Source organism: Saccopteryx bilineata, chromosome 3 (assembly GCF_036850765.1).
Source record: "Saccopteryx bilineata isolate mSacBil1 chromosome 3, mSacBil1_pri_phased_curated, whole genome shotgun sequence".
NCBI classification, from domain to species: Eukaryota; Metazoa; Chordata; class Mammalia; order Chiroptera; family Emballonuridae; genus Saccopteryx; species Saccopteryx bilineata.
The window spans coordinates 1,505,035-1,525,986 of NC_089492.1; the positions used below are offsets into that span (position 1 = coordinate 1,505,035).

General features: G+C 56.5%; 2 protein-coding genes across 3 annotated transcripts; both read left to right on the forward strand.

The window, feature by feature from the left end:
- The first annotated feature begins 4,213 nt into the window (after window positions 1–4,213).
- LOC136328939 (ovarian abundant message protein-like) lies at window positions 4,214–10,187 on the forward strand. The gene is made up of 5 exons (XM_066264920.1): window positions 4,214–4,251; window positions 6,606–7,113; window positions 8,108–8,380; window positions 8,463–8,629; window positions 9,307–10,187. Exons 1-4 carry the CDS (start codon window positions 4,214–4,216, stop codon window positions 8,568–8,570), a joined length of 927 nt encoding a protein of 308 aa, XP_066121017.1. The 3' UTR covers window positions 8,571–8,629; window positions 9,307–10,187.
- Window positions 10,188–18,528: 8,341 nt separating this feature from the next.
- Window positions 18,529–20,483, forward strand: LYNX1 (Ly6/neurotoxin 1). 2 transcript variants are annotated; one of them, XM_066265545.1, is made up of 4 exons: window positions 18,529–18,702; window positions 19,398–19,664; window positions 19,867–19,968; window positions 20,174–20,483. In XM_066265545.1, the coding sequence occupies exons 2-4, from the start codon at window positions 19,613–19,615 to the stop codon at window positions 20,368–20,370; spliced, it is 351 nt and encodes a 116-aa protein (XP_066121642.1). In that variant the 5' UTR covers window positions 18,529–18,702; window positions 19,398–19,612; the 3' UTR covers window positions 20,371–20,483. The 2 variants fall into 2 exon arrangements, with proteins under 2 accessions (XP_066121642.1, XP_066121643.1); XM_066265546.1 differs by having other exon boundaries at window positions 19,473–19,664.
- The last annotated feature ends 469 nt before the right edge of the window (window positions 20,484–20,952 follow it).

The following is a 20,952-nucleotide window of genomic DNA, read 5'->3' on the forward strand; positions in this document are numbered from 1 at the left end:
GCCGGTTCGAAACCCTGGGCTTGCCTGGTCAAGGCACATATGGGAGTTGATGCTTCCAGCTCCTCCCCCTTCTCTCTCTCTGTCTCTCCTCTCTCTCTCTCTGTCTCTCCCTCTCCTCTCTAAAATGAATAAATAAAAAAAAATTTAAAAAAAAAAAAAAAAAAAAAGAAGGGGGGTGACGGCTCCCATCAGATCATAGGAAGTCAGCTGGACAGCAGGTGCAAAGGCCCTGAGGTCAGAAGGTCTGGAAGGACTTCAAGGAGACCCCCGAAATGGGAGCACTGGGGGTAGCAGCAGGTACGTCCGCAAAGCAGGGTTTACAGGCAGCAGGACAGGAAGGCTGGCTTCACCCCTCAGAGCCCCCCGATACTGCTGCTGATGTAGGGAGATATGAGGAAGTGCGGCATGGGTCACACATGGGACTCAGGCCAGGAACTGTTACTCCCCTCCCGAAGCCCATCTGAGGGAGGCCGGGAAAGACCAGGGCTCAGACAACTTGAGCCGAGAGGCGACATGTACGGGCCTGTGGCCTAGACGGCCAGCTGGCGGCCTTCTGCACTGCCTTCACAGCAACCCAGCTTCACGTGACCTGGGGCTCCCCCTCAGGGCTGGCTCCTCTGTCCTGGGCACGGCTCTGGAGTGCCCCTGGGTATGTGTCACCTTCCCTCTACCCAGCATCCCCTGCTCCCCAAGGAGCTGCCCCTGCTCTAGCTTACGTAACATTCCCGGGCTGAGATGATGCAAACACCTGCTCCCCTGAGCCCTGGGATGAGTTCCCTGGCAGGTCCGGCTTGGCACCCACCTCCCTCCCCGGGGGCCTGTCCCCACATCCAGAATGGGCTGCAACAACATGCGAAACCCGTGGACCAGAGACAGGTGCAAAAAGCCAGGCCACCGAGGCCACCAGGCTGAGCAGAGAGAGGCCGAGCGGGCTGCTCTAGATTCACGGCCCAGCAGGCACCTGGGCCCCGGAGAAGCTGAGGTGGAGCCTGCTCAGGCCCTGGGCCATAGGAGGACAGTCCCCTTGGTCAACGGCCACCGGCTGATACAGGGGCAACCCTGTGGGCTCCGTCCTGCACTCGGACAAGCGTCAGAAACCTCATCTGTGAAATGCAGGGTCTGGTAGAAGCTGTGCCCTCTGAAATCTGGGTCTCACGCATGCTTGGGAGGACAATAGTCCCCAGGCTAGAATTTCATCAGCTGCTCCTAAAAAGCTTTCAAAAAACTCCAGGTTGTCCTGACAGTGTTCTGGTGGGGCTTACAGAGTGATAGAACCCAACAAGTGGCCATTGCTTGTTCCCAGGGTCAGGGGACAAAGTGACAGGGTGGTGGGTTATCAAGGAAAGGAATTTACACTCTCTGTGTAAGAGGTACTGGTGCCAAAGACAGACAGACAGACCGACAGAGCACATATAAACGTAAGATGTTTATTTCCTTCCTAAGGGTTGGGATCAGTGCGTCCTCCAGAGCCCACCCCACCCCCAGTCATCATATATTAAGTAAATGGACCGGGTCTGCATGTTCCAAGTCCCAGAGCAGCCCACCAACCCACCTGCGGACCTACGGCTCTAGAGCCCCCACTGGGTTTCTCTTACCAGGGGCAGGTATGCAAACAAGAAAGGGAAGAAGGAAGAGGAGACAGAGTCCTCATTGTAGCTAACTCCTAGAGGACACCTGAGTGTGTGAGTGGATGAGTAGGTGGATAGATGGGTGACTTGGTGAACAGACAGGTAGATTGATGGGTGGCGGGAGGGAGGATGGGCGGATAGATAGATGGGTGCATGGGTGGATGGACGGGGGATGGGTAGACGTGAAACCAAACGCAGGTCCAGCTGCCAGACTCAATAAAAGCCAAACTCGTGGGACAAGTGCTGCTGCAGAAGGAAAGAAGTGTATTCAAGAGCCAGCAACCTGAGAAGATGGGGAACTCCCCTCCCGAAGCCCATCTGAAAATCTTTGGTCAAGTGACAAATTTTATAAGGCTGAGAGAGGGGGAGGGAGAACTGCGGATGTTCAGGACGTGCAGGACGTGCAGGACGTGCAGGATGTGCAGGACGTGCAGGATGTGCAGGACGTGCAGGACTTCCAGGACGTGCAGGACGTGCAGGACATCCAGGACATGCAGGACGTGCAGGACTTCCAGGATGTGCAGGACGTGCAGGACATGCAGGATGTGCAGGACGTGCAGGACATCCAGGACGTGCAGGACGTGCAGGACATCCAGGATGTGCAGGACGTGCAGGACGTGCAGGACATCCAGGACATGCAGGACGTGCAGGACATCCAGGATGTGCAGGACGTGCAGGATGTGCAGGACATCCAGGACATGCAGGACGTGCAGGACTTCCAGGATGTGCAGGACGTGCAGGACTTCCAGGATGTGCAGGACGTGCAGGACATCCAGGACATGCAGGACGTGCAGGACATCCAGGACATGCAGGACGTGCAGGACTTCCAGGACGTGCAGGACGTGCAGGACGTGCAGGACATCCAGGACATGCAGGACGTGCAGGACATCCAGGACATGCAGGACGTGCAGGACTTCCAGGACGTGCAGGACGTGCAGGACATCCAGGACATGCAGGACGTGCAGGACTTCCAGGACATGCAGGACGTGCAGGACTTCCAGGACGTGCAGGACGTGCAGGACATCCAGGACATGCAGGACGTGCAGGACATCCAGGACATGCAGGACGTGCAGGACTTCCAGGACGTGCAGGACGTGCAGGACATCCAGGACATGCAGGACGTGCAGGACATCCAGGACATGCAGGACGTGCAGGACTTCCAGGACATGCAGGACGTGCAGGACTTCCAGGACGTGCAGGATGTTCAGGATGTGCAGGACATGCAGGACATCCAGGACGTGCAGGATGTTCAGGATGTGCAGGACATGCAGGACGTGCAGGAAGTGCAGGACGTGCAGGACATCCAGGACGTGCAGGACGTGCAGGATGTGCAGGACGTGCAGGACATCCAGGACGTGCAGGATGTTCAGGACGTGCAGGACATGCAGGATATACAGGACACATAAGACACATAGGACACACAGGACATGCAGGACGTGCAGGACATGCAGGACCTGCAGGACATATAAGACATGTAGGGCACATAGGACGTGTAGGACATGCAGGGGGTGTAGGACATGCAGAATGTGTAGAATGTATAGGACATCTTCCGGAAGCTCTGACATGGTTCTTTATGGTCAGCATCCTTGAGTTGGTCACCTGGTTTTTGTCAGCTGAATTCCATGACCCGGAGTCAGTGTCAGCCAGGGCCTTGTGGTCAAGCTGGTTTCTTGTTCCTAGCTGGAACGGGAGCAGGAAACCGCTGGTTCCTTGGAACACTCTGAATACATGCTATCAGCCATTGTTAGTCCCACCATCATTCTCACAGTGACAGGGCTGCCATCTCTTCCACCATCGGGCTGGAGTTACTGATCACCGCAGCAGTATGAAGCTACCCAGGCAGCCACAACTCCCTGCTGTCCGTTTCTCTCCCATTTCTATGGACGTGTGCCTGAGGAATCTGCCGCAGAGCCTCGGGGCCGCTGATTTAGCATGAAACGCCCGAACTTGCTGTGAGGTAGAACTTTTCGTTTTATTAGGGGAAGCCTGAAGGTGACAGAATCCTGGCCTCTTCCATCACGCTTTGACATGTTAAACCAGGGGGAGTCACCCTCTTATACCTACCGCCCACTTCTGTATCTCTATTAGTAGTAAAATTTTCTACCTGCCCACTAGTTCCACAGTAATGGTGATTTATAAAGTAGGGAAATTACTTTATGAAATTTATAAAGCAGAGGTACAGCACGTTAAAGCATATAATAATAATTACTTACCAAGTACTTTATGTCAGATTTTTGCTAAGTTTGGCAGAATAAATCTTTATAAAACAACTTACTATTGTTAAATCTATCCTTTTATTTTTACTTTGGTTGCTCTGCTACTGCCCACCATGAAAGCTGTAACGCCCACTAGTGGGCGGTAGGGATCAGGTTGACCACCACTGTGTTAAATGATAAAAATTTAAATCCTATTACATCCTACAGGCGCAGTGGGTGGATGGTTCCATTTCACTGATCCACTCATTCAGTCCGGAGGAAAAATCAGTTCTGTGAAATTGCTGAGTCTCGTTCCAGGAGGCCGTGCTGCAGGTGGGCTCCTAACGGGAGGTCTATTGTAAGCAAACAATCCAGTATTTAATAAGCGGCATGTCGACGAAAACAGAAGGGAAAGAAAACCCACAAAGGCAAGTGATCCGAGCAAGGGATCACCAGTTTCTGAGCCTGTCAGGCTGTCAGTGGAGAGCTTCCTAGACGTAGGGTTTCTTTCCTAGAAGGAGAGCATGCAGACACCCGCTGACAGGTCCTCCCACCTGAAGTCTGAATGTCCCGGAGAGGGTTCCATCCCTTCCCCCTCTTTGAACCATCATTTTAGATCCCTTCTGAGTAGAATCTTATTATGTATCGCCGTGAAAGCTTGTGCCTAAGAGATCTCATCTTCTTTACCAGACCTTTGGCAACAACAATTCCAGCCAGTCATTGGCTAGCAGCCGCAGGTCGGCCGGCTCAGCTAGAATACTGCGTCCTAGTGGACTTCTTTCTGGGATAGAGGGGGCACACCTCATGTCACTCTGCTGTTATAATAGTTTCTCAAATGCTGTCATTACAGTAAACAATCCAAAGATGAGCAGGACTTCCAACAGGGTTCAGAATAGTGAAAATGAGACCCGTTCCCTAAGAGATAAGGAATAAACTAAGAGTGAGCTCTAACTCAAATTTTCACTGCAGGCAGGCAGACAGGCAGGCAGGCTGATGAGCGCTGTCAAACTGAAACCGGATCCCCCTGCAGAGTAACTAGCATTAACGTCGTGGAGTCACACCCCCCTGCCGGAACGGCCCTGTCCATGACTCATAGCCGAGTCCAGATGGCTACCAAGTCCAGTCGGCAGAGACGGAGGAGGACTCCCTGTGTGCACGCACGGGTTCGACTCACCCCGCCTTGGAGTCTGCGGGCTCCTCAGAGGCTCACTGCCTCTCCCCAGGAAGCGTCTCAGGTGGCCGAGGCCTCGAGACGGAGGGCAGGGAGAGTCCCCAAAGTGAAGACTCTCGGCCGTGGCTGAGAAGTCCCTGCCGTCTCAGTCACAGCGGTCAGCCTGCCATAGACAGGTGGGACCCCAGCCACGGGCCTCCGGGACTTATCCAGATCCACATTTCTCCTGGCTGGCTCACCACACACTGAAGCCGGGTTCAAGTCCGGCTGCCTGCTGCCACGAATGCCAAACTCATGAGACAAGAGCTGGTGCAAAAGGAGAGATTGGTTCAAGAGCCAGCAGCCCGAGAAGACGGGGAACTCCCGTCCCCAAAGCCCATCCTAACATCTCGGGTGAAGCTGGCAAATTTTATAAGGCTGAAAGGAGGGAGGAAGAACTGCAGATGTGCAGGATGTGCAGGAGGCGGGGGCCATGCAGGACATGCAGGATGGACCAGACAGATAGGACTTGCAGGATGTGTCGGATAGCTTCCCGAAGGCTCTGACTGGTTCTTTCTGTTGAATTCATGAGGGTGACACCAGTTAACATAATTACACAGGTGTCAGGTGCCCAGGTGCCTCCGGACACCACATTGTACGCTCACAGCCCCAAGTCAAGTCTTTGTCCATCAGCAGTAATATGGTTGTCTGAGGTCAGCACCGGTGAGCGGGTCATCTGGTTTTCGTCAGCTGAGTTCTATGACTGGGTGGCTGGTGTCAGTTAGGGCCTTGTGGCCAGGGTGGTTTTTTGTCCTTAGCCTGGGCTGGGAACTGAAAACCGCTGGTTCCTCGGAACATTCTGAATACTGAGAAGTGCTATTAACAATTGTTAGTTCCCACCATCATTCTTACAATGACAGAGCTGTCAATCTCTCCCACCATCCAGGCTGGTGTTGTTACCACAGCCGTACAAAGTTGTACAGCCAGTTACAGATGGATGATGGATGGATGATGGATGGTTGATGGAGAGATGAGTAGGGGGATGGATGAACCGGTGTTGGGAAGGGCTGCGTGTGGCCACTCTGTGGGTTTGCACTATGCCGGAGCAGGAAAAAGTGGTCCTGCCTGGATGAGGAGCCCCTGCAGGGGGCAGGCCAGCATTGAAAAATCAGGCTCTGACCCAATCTCAGGACATCAACTGCACCAAAAAGCCCCCCAGCAATGGGGGAGGGTGTCTCTGGAGAGGGGCTGCTAGTGGCCAGGGTCCCAGGGGTGACCTAGGACAAGGGGACCCACGTCAGGCCCTGGAAGCAGGGGAGAGGGACCCCGTCTAGGCCCGTGGCCCTGTGTGTACAGACGACTCTCTGGTGAAGAGGGAGGAGTGGGGAGGCCTGGGTGTGGGGAAGAGCCCAGCTCTGGTTCCCACTCATGGGCTGGGTGGCCCTGGGCAAGGCCCTGCCCTCGGTGCCTCATTCAAGGTGGGGGCCACTTGTCATGCAGGCGTGTCACTGAAAGGGGCAGAGCAGGACCGAGGGAGACACTGCACCTCTGTGCTGCCTGACTCACGGGGTGTCACCTGTCTCTGCTGGGAGGGGAGGGAGGGAGAGAGGAAAGAAGTGCCGTACACTGCAGGCCTCTGCCCTGGGCCGTTCCTGAGGCCAGCGTCCTGCTGGTGCCCTGGGTCGTTCCTGAGGCCAGCGTCCTGCTGCTGCCCTGGGCCGTTCCTGAGGCCAGCGTCCTGCTGGTGCCCTGGGTCGTTCCTGAGGCCAGAGTCCTGCTGCTGCCCTGGGTCGTTCCTGAGGCCAGCGTCCTGCTGGTGCCCTGGGCCGTTCCTGAGGCCAGCGTCCTGCTGCTGCCCTGGGCCGTTCCTGAGGCCAGCGTCCTGCTGCTGCCCTGGGCCGTTCCTGAGGCCAGCGTCCTGCTGGTGCCCTGGGCCGTTCCTGAGGCCAGCGTCCTGCTGGTGCCCTGGGTCGTTCCTGAGGCCAGCGTCCTGCTGCTGCCCTGGGCCATTCCTGAGGCCAGCGTCCTGCTGGTGCCCTGGGCCGTTCCTGAGGCCGGCGTCCTGCTGGTGCCCTGGGTCGTTCCTGAGGCCAGAGTCCTGCTGGTGCCCTGGGTCGTTCCTGAGGCCGGCGTCCTGCTGGTACGGTCAGGCCTGGGGACGGGGCTGGCTCCAGGGGCTGGGCAAGAGGGCTTGGGTTCTGGAAAGAGGTAACTTTTCCAGTGGGCGAGGGAGAAGGAGAGGAGGGCCCGGTGGTGATGGAAAGCCATGCTAGATTCTGTCCCACCCCTGGGTGACCTGTCACCAGCCTGGCCTCACTCTCTGACTAGTCAAGAAGGGTTGAAAAGGGGCCAGTTTAAGGGGTCACGAAAGCTCCTCTGTCCCCTAAATCCTGCTTCCAAGATAATAGCCAGGTCCCCACCTACAGGCAGCCCTCCCTGGCTGCACTGTCTCCATGACTCCCAGATCTCCAGGAGCTCCTGCTACCAGAAACACCTACTTCATCTCACAAGTAAACTGTGTCTGGGGCTACTGGTGACGTTTCTGCTACAAAACCCCCAGCATGGGCCGTCATGGCCCCACAGGCAGCTCTGCCGGGGGCACAGGCCTTCTCCCACGGAGCCAGACCCAGCCGCTGCCTCTGCTCAGACCTCTCCTCCCACCCGACATCGCTGGCCCCTGCCGCTCCACCAGACCCACCAGGAGCTCCAGTTCCCCCAAGCCAGTATTCCAGCAGCTTCCCTGCCCCCTGGCTCAAGCGAGTCACGTCTCCCTGCTTGCACCCCTGACCTGGGACAGTCAGCACCCGATCGCTCAGCCCTGTGCCCGCTTCCCAAGGCCTCTGAGCATGTTTCCTGCGCTCCCGTGCACGGCTGTGCCTGATGGATGCTGGGAGGCCTCAGATCCTAAGGTGACTTTTTCTGTCTGGGTGAGATCATGGGACCCTCACAGTAGCTTCTGTGTCAGGTGAGACCCCAGCTTCCCTCAACCAGCCCCCAGGAGCCTGGGGCCGGCAAAGGGCAGCCTTCCCGGCTCAGGAAGCTGACACGGGGCCTCAGGGGCTCCTGCCTGTGCCCCTGCTGCTCCTCCCAGGGTCCGGGAAGGCAGCACCACAGCACCCCTGCTCCTTCGGCAGCTCCGCCTCCAGGGAGCCCTTCAGGGAGGACAGCACAGAGCGTCCGGGCGGCAGCCTCTGACCCTGCACTGCGATGTGGCCCTGACTTCACCCCACGTGCCTCAGGAGTTGGCTCACCCAGGGGCACACAGGAGGAAGGGCCAGAGGGACTGCGCCTCAGTCCTCATCAGCCTGAGTCCACGGTGCTCCTCAGAGCCTTTGGCTGACCCTGACTCCTGCCCTCGGCCCGGGCCCGCCCTCTCTGCGGCAGGCCTGCCCCGACCATCCCTGCTGGTGCGTGCCCATCAATGGGGATGAGGCTAGGGGTGGCCCAGGGGCAGAGCCAGGGCTGATTTCTGTCTGTGCCCGGCCCCAGTCCCTGCCAGCATGGCCTCTGTGGGGCCCACCCACAGCACCCGGCACAGCAGAGCAGCAGTTGTGTCAAAGCCCAGGAGCAGAAAGGGACCCCATGCAGAGGCCGTGAGAGGAAACAAGGGATGAGGAACCTGGGCTCAGAAACGGGCATTTCTTCTGCTTTGCCCTGTGAGTTTGGCAAGAGGTTGGGGGTGGGAGGCTGGGCCCCACACCGGGTCTCTGGACACCAGCCAGAAGGGGCTACTCTCTTACAAGGAACAGAGAGACAAGAGGTCAATTGTCCTAAAGCCGGTGAAGCCGCTGATCCTCAAGGCCAGGGCTGAGCACAATGGAGGGAGAGCTAATGGGAGGTCCCAAGGCCCTGAGAGTTGGGCAGCAAGATTGTGGAGACAGGAGAAGCCCATGGTTCCCCTCACAGTGAGGGGTCAGCTCTCTGTCTCCGTACCCACCTTCCTCATCCCCACAGGCCAGGCCCTGGTGGCTAGCCCTCACACGGCACCGCTGGCTGGGGCTCGCCTCCCTGCGGCACCTCCACTGCCACGCCTCGCTGCCCACTCCGCCCCTCCCACCAGCATCTGTCCCAGCTGTGAGGCCTCCGGAGAGGGGGGACCCCACTGCTCCCAAAGGCACCGAGGTGAAGACGGCCCTGCCGGTCCTTGTTGTCCTGGCTGTGGCCGCTGGGCCAGCTGAGGGCTAGCCAAGGGGTTTGGGGGTGGTGTGTCCTGTGGGTCAGACTCTGGAAGCCTGGAGTTGTGGACCCTGAGACTCAGGGAGTTCTGAGATTGTGGATACTAGACTCAGAATTTAAAACACCCCACGTCTTTTTTTTTTTTTTTTTTTGACAGAGACAGAGAGAGAGAGAGGGACAGATAGAGACAGACAGGAGGGGAGAGAGATGAGAAGCACCAATTCCCTGTTGTGGCACCTTAGTTGTTCATTGATTACTTTCTCATATGTGCCTTGACCGGGAGGCTACAGCAGAGCAAGTGACCCCGTGCTCAAGCCAGTGACCTTGGGCTCAAGCCAGCGACCCCGTGCTCAAGCCAGCGACCTTGGGCTCAAGCCAGCGACCCCGTGCTCAAGCCAGCAACCTTGGGCTCAAGCCAGCGACCCCGTGCTCAAGCCAGCGACCTTGGGCTCAAGCCAGCGACCCCGTGCTCAAGCCAGCGACCTTGGGCTCAAGCCAGCGACCCCGTGCTCAAGCCAGTGACCTTGGGCTCAAGCCAGCGACCCCGTGCTCAAGCCAGCGACCTTGGGCTCAAGCCAGCGACCCTGTGCTCAAGCCAGCGACCCCGTGCTCAAGCCAGTGACCCTGGGCTCAAGCCAGTGACCTTGGGCTCAAGCCAGCGACCCCGTGCTCAAGCTGGATCCGACGCTCTATCCACTGCACCACCGCCTGGTCAGGCTCAAACCACCCCACATCTTAACATAGTGGAATCAGATTTACAGTGTTTCAGAATCAGAGAATTCTAGACCGATCCATGGAACAGGCTCTCTGAGGAGTGCGCGCCCGCACACCCCCCCGCCCCCCGCCGAGCCGGGCGCTGGTCCTGGGCCCCTTCGCCCTCATCTTAGCCCTCAGCTTGTGACCCCCAGGGCAAAGCCTTCATTCCTTTCTGGGACTTCCAGGAGCCGCCCCAGCCGTGATGGGGGCTCAGAAGCCCTGGGTTGGCAGCTCCTCAGAAGGTCTGGGGCGGGCCCTGCAGGTGTGGAGAGCCGTCCTTCCCCTAAGAGGAGAGGACGGAGAGGACACAGCTCCCTGAGCGGAGGGAGGGCAGGGGAGGAGTGTTCGGACGTCTCCTGATTACATGTCCATTCTGCCTAGTTTCTGTGTGTCTTCCACCTGAAACACCATAGGAATAGATGATTGAAAACCAGTGTGGTCATGTCTGTGCTATTCCAGAAGGGGGGGCAGTGGCATAGGACCCCAAGTCCTGGGGCCAAGCATGGCAATGCCTGAACTGCCACTGTCACTGCTCATGCTCGGAGTGGACACAGCCCGCTCCAGGCACTTCCTCGACGGCCCCAGAAGATGACAGCACCCCTGGGGAGGCTTGAGGAGCAGCCCAGGGCAGAGGGCCCATCCCACAAGAAGTGGTCAGGGAGACAGGGCTGGCCCTCTGCCCCAGGATGTCCTCTAGACCTTGTCCAAGGGTCTCCAGAGACCATCTTGGGACACCCCAGGCTAAACTGAGCCCTGGATCTTAATCCTGGGTGGAGAAGAGAGAGAGACACCGAGATGAGAGAGAGAGAGAGAGAGAGAGAGAGAGAGAGAGGCTGTTTGTGCTGGGTGCCGGGAAAGAGCACAGCCTCTGAGGGCCTGGTTCTGATTCCCACTGCCTGGGTTCTGGGTCTGCTGTCTGAGTTCTGAGCCCCGCTGCCTGGGTTCTGTTTCCCGCTGTCTGGTTCTGATTCCCACTGCCTGGGTTCTGGGTCTGCTGTCTAGGTTTTAGGCTCTCTGCCTGAGTTCTAAAACTCACTGTCTAGGTTTTGGGCCCATTGTCTGGGTTCTGAGCCCCGCTGCCTGGGTTCTGGGCCTGCTGTCTGGGTTCTGAGCGCTGCTGTGTGTGTCCTGGGCCCACTGCCTGGGTTCTGAACCCTGCTGCCTGGGTTCTGGGCCTGCTGTCTGGGTTCTGAGCCCTGCTGTGTGTGTCCTGGACCCACTGCCTGGGTTCTCAGCCCTGCTGTGTGTGTCCTGGGCCCACTGCCTGGGTTCTGAGCCCCGCTGCCTGGGTTCTGGGCCCGCTGCCTGAGTTCTGAGCCCCGCTGCCTGGGTTCTGGGCCTGCTGTCTGGGTTCTGAGCCCTGCTGTGTGTGTCCTGGGCCCACTGCCTGGGTTCTGGGTCTGCTGTCTAGGTTTTAGGCTCTCTGCCTGAGTTCTAAAACTCACTGCTTAGGTTTTGGGCCCACTGCCTGGGTTCTGGGCCTGCTGTCTGGGTTCTGAGCACTGCTGTGTGTGTCCTGGGTCCACTGCCTGGGTTCTGAACCCCGCTGCCTGGGTTCTGGGCCTGCTGTCTGGGTTCTGAGCCCTGCTGTGTGTGTCCTGGACCCACTGCCTGGGTTCTCAGCCCTGCTGTGTGTGTTCTGGGCCCACTGCCTGGGTTGTGAGCCCCACAGCCTGGACCTGAATAATTTGGATCATTGTATCTCTGTGAGCACCCAGCATGCAGATGCCCAAGCCAACTGACTCTCCGCTCCTGGGAGGAGCACAGGATTGGAGGGGTCCACTTCCTGGGCAGCCATCACACGTGGGCCTCACGGGGTTCAGGGACCTGACTCCTACCAGGGCTGACACCCTCACAGGCCTGGCCTGTGGTGCCCCCGCCCAGCAGACAGTGGAGGGGCGGCAGCTGGTAAGGAGGAGTCAGTGGCATTTCCTGACCCTGGGCCAAGCGCTCACCTCTTAATTTCATACTTGGTGAAATGAGTCACACCCTGTGGGGGACCTGGGACTCCGGGCTGTTTATGAGTGGGCGGTGAGGTGACGCCTTCCCTGCCTCGCCTGGATCAGCCACCACGGGGGCCCTGCTCAGACGGCTGCCCACCTGCGTGCCCCTACCCCCCTCCATATTCAAGCCTCAGCTGCCCAGGCTCTCCAGGGTCCCACCGTGTCCTGACCTCTGACCCTGAATACACCACCACACTCCCAGAGCCCTGGTTTCCTGCCTGTGCCTTCGGTGTCCACCCAGAAGCCAGCAACGCTCAGTGTCACCTGTGGCTGAGGTTGGTGGTCCCAGAACCCTCTGCAGGGCTGCAGGCTCTGCCCTTGGTGCTCCCAGGGACTGCGAGATCCTGCCCGGTGCTCCCGCTGCAACTGCAATATTCTGGGGAGCAGGTCCTGGGCCAGCATGCTCCTCAGTGGCCACTGGAGGGCCAGGCATCGACAGGGGTGGCCAACCAAGAATGGCCCCTCCACGCCCTCTGCACCTACTCCTGACGAGTGGGTTTAAGGTGCCCCAGGAGGACACAGGCCATAGACCATCCTCATTTCTTTTTAAGTGAGAGGAGGGGAGATACAGAGACAGACTCCTGCAGGCACCCCAGGATCCACCCAGCAACCCCCATCTGGGGCTGGGGCTTGAATCAGCTGAGCTATCTTTAGCACGTGGGTCTGATGCTCAAACCAACTGAACCACTGGCTGTGAGAGAGGAAGAGAAAGAGAAGGGGGAGAGGAAAGGGAAGGGAGGCAGATGGTCGCTTCTCTTGTGTGCTCTGACTGGGAATCAAACCCGGGACGTCCATATGCCGGGCCAGCGCTCTATCCACTGAGCAAACCAGCCAGGGCCCCATCCTCATTTCTGCTAGTGGAAATCAAGCCTCTGTCTCACAGCGGGGCTGGCCAGGCGGTGGGGATTTAAATCAGTGGTAGTTGGGAAGAGGGCAGGAAAGCCACAGGGGCTGTAACACCTGGGGGAGGGGAGGGCGCTCTGTGCTGGTTCAGCTCAGAACCAGGCAGAAAGTGCATCCACGGCACTGAACTCTAGCGTTGGTGGTATAGTGGTGAGCACAGCTGCCTTCCATGGCACTGAACTCTAGAGAAAGCCCCACACAAGCTGCAGGCCAGACGGAGGACACACGCCAGTCCATAAAACACGGTCCCTATAGGGACATCCCACCCACACGGGCCCTGGGAGAAGCCAGCAGGTGGGAGGCCGCCTGCGCATTCCAAGGAGGACCAGCTGTTTCCTGTAATCAGAGTAGCGTCTGTGACCTGGCAGGACTCCAGGCTGAAGGTCACAGGTTGCAGGGTGACCTTCCAGGGACAACTTCCAGCCCAAGAACAGCTGTGGCTCCCAACCCATCACTATCTTCCAACTTCTGGCTTCGGAGTGTACCCATCCCGCCTCCCATCCTGCTGGCTGGGATCTGTGACCCTACGGGGCAGTCCACCCGCCCCTTCAACCATCCTAGACCCAACCTGACCCCAATCCTAGCCTTAACCAGGTAGTAGGCTGGGGATCGGGTCTGTCGAGATGAGGGATGGGCTGCCTCCAGCCCCGGGACAGAACAGAGGGGCTGACCAAAGGGGGTCACTTTGCTTATCATGTCTGCGTTTGTGTTTATGAGGGATGCTGGTCTGCACTAGTTTTTCTTGGAATGTCTGTTTGGTTTGGGTACCAGCGTGATGCTGGCTTCCTAGATGAGTGGGCCGTGTTCCTTAGTTTCTGGATGGGGTTGTATGAACTCGGTATTCTTTCTTTTTTTTTTTTTTATTTTTTTTTTTAAAAATCTTTTTTTTCCCTTTTTTCTTTATTCATTTTTAAAGAGGAGAGAGAGAGGGAGAGAGAGAGAGAGAAGGCGGGAGGAGCTGGAAGCATCAACTCCCATATGTGCCTTGACCAGGCAAGCCCAGGGTTTTGAACCAGCGACCTCAGCATTTCCAGGTCGATGCGTTATCCACTGCGCCACCACAGGTCAGGCGGTATTCTTTCTTTCTTTCTTTAAGTGCTTTATAGAATTCACCGAAGTGTTCTTTGTGGGAAGATTTTAAACTACAATTTCAGATTCATCAAAAAACAGATCATCAGCTTATATACAGGGTGGGGCAAAGGTAGGTTTACAGTTATTTGTATGGAAAATAATACAGTAACAAATAAATAATCATAGAAGGATAAATGCTTGCGTTTCGATGACTCACAACTGTAAACCTACTTTCGCCTCGCCATGTATTTCTTTTTTTTTTTCTTTTTCTTTTTTGTATTTTTCTGAAGCTGGAAACGGGGAGAGACAGTCAGACAGACTCCCGCATGCGCCAGACCGGGATCCACCCGGCACGCCCACCAGGGGGCAACGCTCTGCCCATCTGGGGCGTCACTCCGTTGCGACCAGAGCCACCCCAGCACCTGGGGCAGAGGCCAAGGAGCCATCCCCAGTGCCCGGGCCATCTTTGCTCCAATGGAGCCTTGGCTGCGGGAGGGGAAGAGAGAGACAGAGAGGAAGGAGGGGGGATGGAGAAGCAAATGAGCGCCTGTCCTATGTGCCCTGGCCGGGAATCGAACCCGGGTCCCCCACATGCCAGGCCGATGCTCTACTGCTGAGCCAACCGGCCAGAGCCTCGCCATGTATTTCTTGAGCGAGCATTGCCAGCTTGTGTCTTTGAAGGAATTTGCCCATGTCATCTAAGTCACAATATTGATGGACATAATGTTAATAATGTTTCCTTATTCCTTTCTATTTTTAATTCTATTATTTATTTCTCTTTCTTTTCTGTTTCTTTTTTTATTTCCCCTTATTATCCTTTTAACGTCGTGGTGTCTTCTTTCTCCTTCCTGATGCTGGTATGATTAACCTTCTCTGTTGTTTTCAGTTCCTTCATCTCTTTGCCCTATTTTATTATTTTCTTTATTTTGCTTACTTTGGGTTTGATTTGCCTTTTTGTTCTAGTTTCGGAAGTTGCTGCTCAGGTAGGTCATTTGAGTTGAGACTGAACAGGATTAAAAGGAACCTTACTACCAATGTAGCCGGGAGGCCAGAAGGGGGCGCCCTCTCACCATACACGCGTGTCAATTACGGACCAAAGAGAGGAAACATCATCCGGAAAGAATTCTCAGTTACCGGTCTAACTGGAAAAAGGTGCCCAGTGCATCTCCTGCGAGAAACCGGCCACCCAGCAACTCAGCCAGTGACAAACCGCGAACTCTCGCCTTCCCCCGTGGACTTTCATGCAAAACAATCCCTCTCAACTTCTTTTTTCTCCATAAAATACTATTTCCCTCCTTTGTTTGTTGGACTTTTGGATGGCTTTTACTATAGCTTGCTTGTCCAAATAAACTTTTTTTTTTTTTTTTGCTGGTAACTAACTTTTATATTTAAGGTCAACAAGAAAAAAGTTTTTTTTCTAATACAAGCATCAATGTTTACCTTCTAAACACTTGAGTTAGCTGCATTGACACCATTTCGTTCCTTTTCATTCCATTGCAAACACTTTTTCTAACTTCCTTTTACATTTCTCCTTTGACCAGTAAATTATTTAGAAATGCGTTGTTAAGTTTCTAAATATATGGGGATCTTATGGGTATTTTTCTGTTCTTGATTTCTGTTTTAATTTCACTGCAGTTCAAGAAAATAATTTTTCGGTAGAGCGTCGGCCTAGCGTGCGGAGGACCCGGGTTCGATTCCCGGCCAGGACACACAGGAGAAGCGCCCATTTGCCTCTCCACCCCCCCCCCTTCTTCCTCTCTGTCTCTCTCTTCCCCTCCCGCAGCCAAGGCTCCATTGGAGCAAAGATGGCCCGGGCGCTGGGGATGGCTCTGTGGCCTCTGCCTCAGGCGCTAGAGTGGCTCTGGTCGCAACATGGAGACGTCCAGGACGGGGCAGAGCATCGCCCCCTGGTGGGCAGAGCGTCGCCCCATGGTGGGCGGGCCGGGTGGATCCCGGTCGGGCGCATGCAGGAGTCTGTCTGACTGTCTCTCCCTGTTTCCAGCTTCAGAAAAATGAAAAAGAAAAAAAATAAAATAAAATAAAGAAAATAATTTTTGGTTTTTCGATCTTTATAAACTTATTGAGATTTGTTCTATGGCCCAGAATATAGCCTATGTCGGCAAACGTTCTGTGTGGACTTGAAAAGAATGCGTTCTTCTTCTACCGACCCTTGAACGAGGCGGAAAGAGGAACGGCGAAGTTCAAACCCGCAGAGGAGGTGGACACCGTGGAGTTCAAACCCGCAGAGGAGGTGGACACCGCGGAGATCAAACCTGCGCTGCTCAATGGTCAGCTGTATTTTCCATTGGTGGTGGGGAACCCTTGTATGCAGAGGGCTGACTCAAGTTATACTCAGATTTTCGACCTCTTGGGTGTCGGCACCCCTAATTCCCGTGTTGTTCAAAGGTCAGTTGTACCTACTGAGCAGATCAAGTTGGTTGGGAGTGTCCCCGTGTCCCCGTTACCTTTTCTGATGTTCCGTGTGCTTCTATTAGTTCTTTAGAAAGCAGTGTTGAGAGCTCTGCCTGTAATCATGATTTTCATTCTTCTCCGTTTAGTTCTAGCAAGTTTTTTGTTTGTTTATTTGTTTTTGCTTTGTGTATTTTGAAGCTCAGCTGTTAGGTGCACAAACATTAGGATTGTTATGACCCTTGAATGAACTGACCCCTATAGTTTTGCAATGGTCACCTTAATTCCTAGTTATAGTTTTTCCTCTAAAACCCACTTTGCTTGATATTCATACAGCCGGCCCTGCTTTCTTTTCATTGGTGTTAACCTGAGGTGCCTTTCCCCACCCTTTGACTTGTACCCCATTTGTGTATTGTATGTACAGTGGGTTTCTCTCTTTATCCAATCGGCTTTTTAATTGGGGTGTTTGAACTCTTCGGTGTGGTGTTGGGTTTAAGCTTAGTTAGTGGGACCAGGGGTGGTCTAAAGGGCTGAGTTGGCCACAGGATGGAGGCAATTTCCAATGGCCCCCATAGTTCGACGTTTCTCCTTCCCGCTCCCACAGGCGGACTCCTCCCAGAGCTCTGGAACTGTCTGCCTCCTCCCACACCTCTGGGGAGGCTCCTCAGAGGCGGGCACTGACAGGCACTCAGCCGAAGACCTGGGGACCCTCTGCCGACCCCCCTGCCCGCACCCCAGCCGCTCTCTTCTCTGCGCTGACCTCCCTGAACTCTCTCCACTCTGCCTCCCCCGTCAGGGAGACCACTGGCTCCCTTTGGGTCTCCCATCCTCCTCTGTGGCCTGTAGCTCTCTGCTGCCTGGGGTGCAAGGTCTGAACAACGCTTTTGTGGGGGTGTTTGCCCCACATTTCAGATGTTTACGACAAGGTGGTAGATCCAATTCCCGCTAATTCATCCTGGCCTGATGCTGAAGCCCAGGAGATGCTCAGGTGTTGACCTGTGTGTTTATTTTACCATGCGGGTGGGAGCTTATCCGAGGGAGAGAATATTGGGCAACATTTGTCAGTTTTGTTGACTGCTGTGTCAGCTCCTGGCACATGGGGCCTCTCAGTGACTGGCAAATAGGGAGTCTAGTACGTCTGGAGAGATCACCCGCTCAGCTCTGGAGGCTCGGTGCCTGGGGCCCCAAAACGGTTCGTCTCTTTTGAAGAAAAAAAAAAAAGAACTTTTAAGGTTAAAAAAGAAGTTGTATTTTATATCTCACATTTTAAAATAATGAAAATTAAGCCCTGGCCAGATAATGCTATATAGTCGGTTGGTTGGAACGTTGTCTCAAAGCACAGAGGTTGCTGGATGGATCCCCAGTCAGGGCGCCCCAGGAAGAACTCATTGTTTCCTGTCTTGCTGTCTCTTCCTGCCTCTTTGGAAAGGAAGGAAGAAAGAAGGAAGGGAGGAAGGGAGGGAGGAAAAGGAAGGAAGAAAAGGAAAGGAAGAAAATGAAAATTTTAGGGCCCATGAAAATGTTAAATCTTGCCTAAAACAGAAAAAAAGCTAAATGTTAGTAACTTTATATCCAAAAAAAATATTTAATATTGATATTGTTATGGTGGGAGGTGTCTCTGGAACAATGGGACCTTTTCAAGGCTTGCTTTTACGCTTTGTTAGCCAGGAACAGGTGTGGAGACGAAGGCCCAGAGATGCTGGGTAGCTTGCCGGGGCCACACAACAGGTAAGGCGGGGCTCAGTGGGGCCCAGGAAGGCTGAGTGAGAGCCTGCCCCAGGAGTCCGGAGCGCAGGGACTGGGCTGAAGCGATGAGGAGAAGGCGGCTGGTGGGGTGTGGGGTCTACTAAGGGCCGTGGCGTGCAAGAGTGGTCGAGGTGCCCCCGGTAACAGCTGGGAAAGGAGAGGGGGGGGCGAAGAGTGGGCTAGGCTGAGCGCGCCAGACCCCGTGGAGATGGCGCAAGACGTTGTCGGGACGCTGCACGTGCGTCTGGGGGGCGAGTGGGTGTCGAGGCAGGGCCGCGGACGTGTCTGGGAGTGGCTGGCTGTCCGCGGTGTCGCAGCGTCCTGACGCCAGCGCGGGACTCCGAGTCCCCGCGGCAGAGAGGAGCCCGCGGACTGGCCGGGGCGGTGGAGCCCGCAGAACCGGAGGCGGGGCTGGGGTTAGGGGCGGGGCTAGGGGCGGGTTGGGGGCGTGGCCAACGCGGGTCTGAGCTGGGTCCCGGATGGGTCCGGGGACGGGTCCAGAAGCGGGGCGGGTCCGGGGCGGGTCCTGCGGGATCCCACGCGCGGCGGGCGTCTCCGGGCCGCAGAGACAGCGGAGCGGGCGGGCCAGTGTGGAGTTCGCCGGGGCCCGGACGCACGGACGCGCGCACTGCCAGAGCGAGAGAGGGACCGGCGAGCGGCCGCGGGTGAGTCCGGGCGCAGCGGGGACTCAGTGTGCTGAAGGTCACGATCGAGGTCACCCCGACACCCACCAGCTTGGCACCTTAGTCTTTGGGGCGGGATCTACAGGACAGGGTGGGGAGCGCTGGAATGCCAGCTTGGCTTTACTCAGGCCTTAGGTGTCCCGAGATTGACGCTTGAGAAAGGGGTCATGGAAGCTGGAGTTGTTCCCGGCAAGGAAAGAGTCTGATTTAGGCCCCGGGGCTGGGACCTGGAGCCGAATGTCCCTGCCGGGGAGGGGGGAAGAGAATGGCAGTCCGGACCCCCACCGACCCACCCCTTCACATAAAGGGGCACGTACTCCATCCCAAGCCCCAGACCCAAACTGAGCAGTTCACCTTGTCTTGCCAAGTGCCCCCGTGGAATACGTTCAAAGGGGATTCCCCACAGGCCCACCCATGGGACCCAGTCCTGCCCTGTCCAGTCACCCTGTAGTTAGGGCCCTGAGTGGGGGGTGGGGAGAGGCTGTGTGCCAAGCTCCCATAAGGACCCTGCATGAACATCCCTGGGTAAAGCATGGGTTTGGCAGCAGTCAGGGCCCCTCAGTCTCCCCTTCCCCTGCCCACCCCCTTCAATGTGCACAGCTCTGTTTTCCAGGCACTGGACTCTCTGGTCACTTGCTGACCCCTGCTTCTCTCTCATCTCATGACCCCTCCTCCAGGAAACCTCTGAGGCCCAGGCTGAGCAACGTGGCTCCTCTGCCCTCTGGCACCCCTATCCTTGTCTCCCTCTGCAGTGCCTCCAGTCGACCAGGAGCTCCCAGGGGGCAGGGGGTTGTCCGGCCCCTTCTGGGCCCTACCCCAGCCCTGCCTGAGTTGAATTGAGGATCAGCTGCTGTCTACTCCCCGCTCCCACTCTGCCCTCTGTCCTCCAGCCATGGCGCCTCTGCTTGCCCTGTTCCTGGTCGCCCTGGTGGGCCTACCTCTGGGTAAGATGGATGGAGGATGGAGAGATGGACAGACTGTGTTTGGGGGCAAGTGGGCTGAAAGTGGGGAGGGAGGCCAGAATTCCCACTGGCCACCTCTCCTTCTGCTCTTCTGCCCTGGGGAAGGTGATGGGACTGGGAATCTGATGGGCCTCTCCCTGTTCTGTGACGCCCCCTCCCCTCCCACTCCATCCCTGGCCCCCAGCCCAGGCTCTGGACTGCCACGTGTGTGCCTATAATGGGGAGAACTGCTTCAACCCCATGCGCTGCCCAACCATGGTCACCTACTGCATGACCACACGTACCTGTGAGTCGATGGGACATCCCCACAGCGCTTCCTGGGGAGACTGAGGGGGAGGCTCCCACCTGCCCCTGGGAGTGTGGGTGGAAGAATCCCACCCCTCCCAGGATCCTTCTGGAAGCCCCCAGCTAATGGCCCTGCATGGTGGGGTTGGGGCAGCTTGGGGTGGTGGCCCCTCTCGGGGACCCAGCCAGCCTCCTGCCCTCTGCAGACTATACCCCCACCAGGATGAAGGTGAGCAAGTCCTGCGTGCCCACCTGCTTCGAAACTGTGTATGATGGCTACTCTAAGCACGCCTCCACCACCTCCTGCTGCCAGTACGACCTCTGTAATGGCGCCGGCCTCGCTGCCCCAGCGACCCTGGCCCTGGCCCCCATACTCCTGGCCACCCTCTGGGGTCTGCTCTGAAATCCTGCCTGTCCCCTTGAAGACCCACTCAAGGACAAAGCTCTGAAAGGCACAGCCCTACTCTCACACTCTGCACACCCCACCCACCCTCTGTCCTCCCAAGAGCCCCTCAGCCACACCCAGGACTGCCTGAAAGAGGACCCTTGACCTCTCGGAACCACCACGGGGCTTCACCCCCAGACCGTGACCTTTCCGTTTCAAAAGGCTGATGTGGGACTGGGCCTTCGAAGGTGAAGGTGTCTGGCCTAGGTGTGAGGTCAGCCCTCCTCTGTCCCCGGGTGGGGCATCCAGCAAAGTGTGCTGTTTGTGGGGGGTCCTCAGTCAGCGAAAGAGCACTGATTTGTAAGGAGATGTGCCCCATCTACTCTAGCAGCCCTGGGAGCAGTTGCCAAAGCCACGTGAGGAAGGCCTTTGTCCCCAGCTGTCCTAGGGAGGAGTGTCAGATAGGACAAGGGTCTCAAGGTCTGGGGGTTCTCACTAAAGGCTGTTCTTGCTCAACGTCAAGTATAGCGCACAGTATTTTGCAGGCACAGCTGCAGCTGGATGAGCTTGACTGGAACCACAACTGAATAAACTTGGCCA

Bases quoted from the DNA above. Each gene is read 5' to 3' on its own strand.
- LOC136328939 (XM_066264920.1), top strand. From the start codon at position 4,214: ATGTCGACGAAAACAGAAGGGAAAGAAAACCCACAAAG. The intron at 7,114-8,107 runs GTACGGTCAGGC...CTCCTTCGGCAG, and splicing joins CTGAGGCCGGCGTCCTGCTG to CTCCGCCTCCAGGGAGCCCT. The intron at 8,381-8,462 runs GTGCGTGCCCAT...GCCCGGCCCCAG, and splicing joins TGCCCCGACCATCCCTGCTG to TCCCTGCCAGCATGGCCTCT.
- LYNX1 (XM_066265545.1), top strand. From the start codon at position 19,613: ATGGCGCCTCTGCTTGCCCTGTTCCTGGTCGCCCTGGTGGGCCTACCT. The intron at 19,665-19,866 runs GTAAGATGGATG...CCTGGCCCCCAG, and splicing joins CCTGGTGGGCCTACCTCTGG to CCCAGGCTCTGGACTGCCAC. The intron at 19,969-20,173 runs GTGAGTCGATGG...TGCCCTCTGCAG, and splicing joins CTGCATGACCACACGTACCT to ACTATACCCCCACCAGGATG.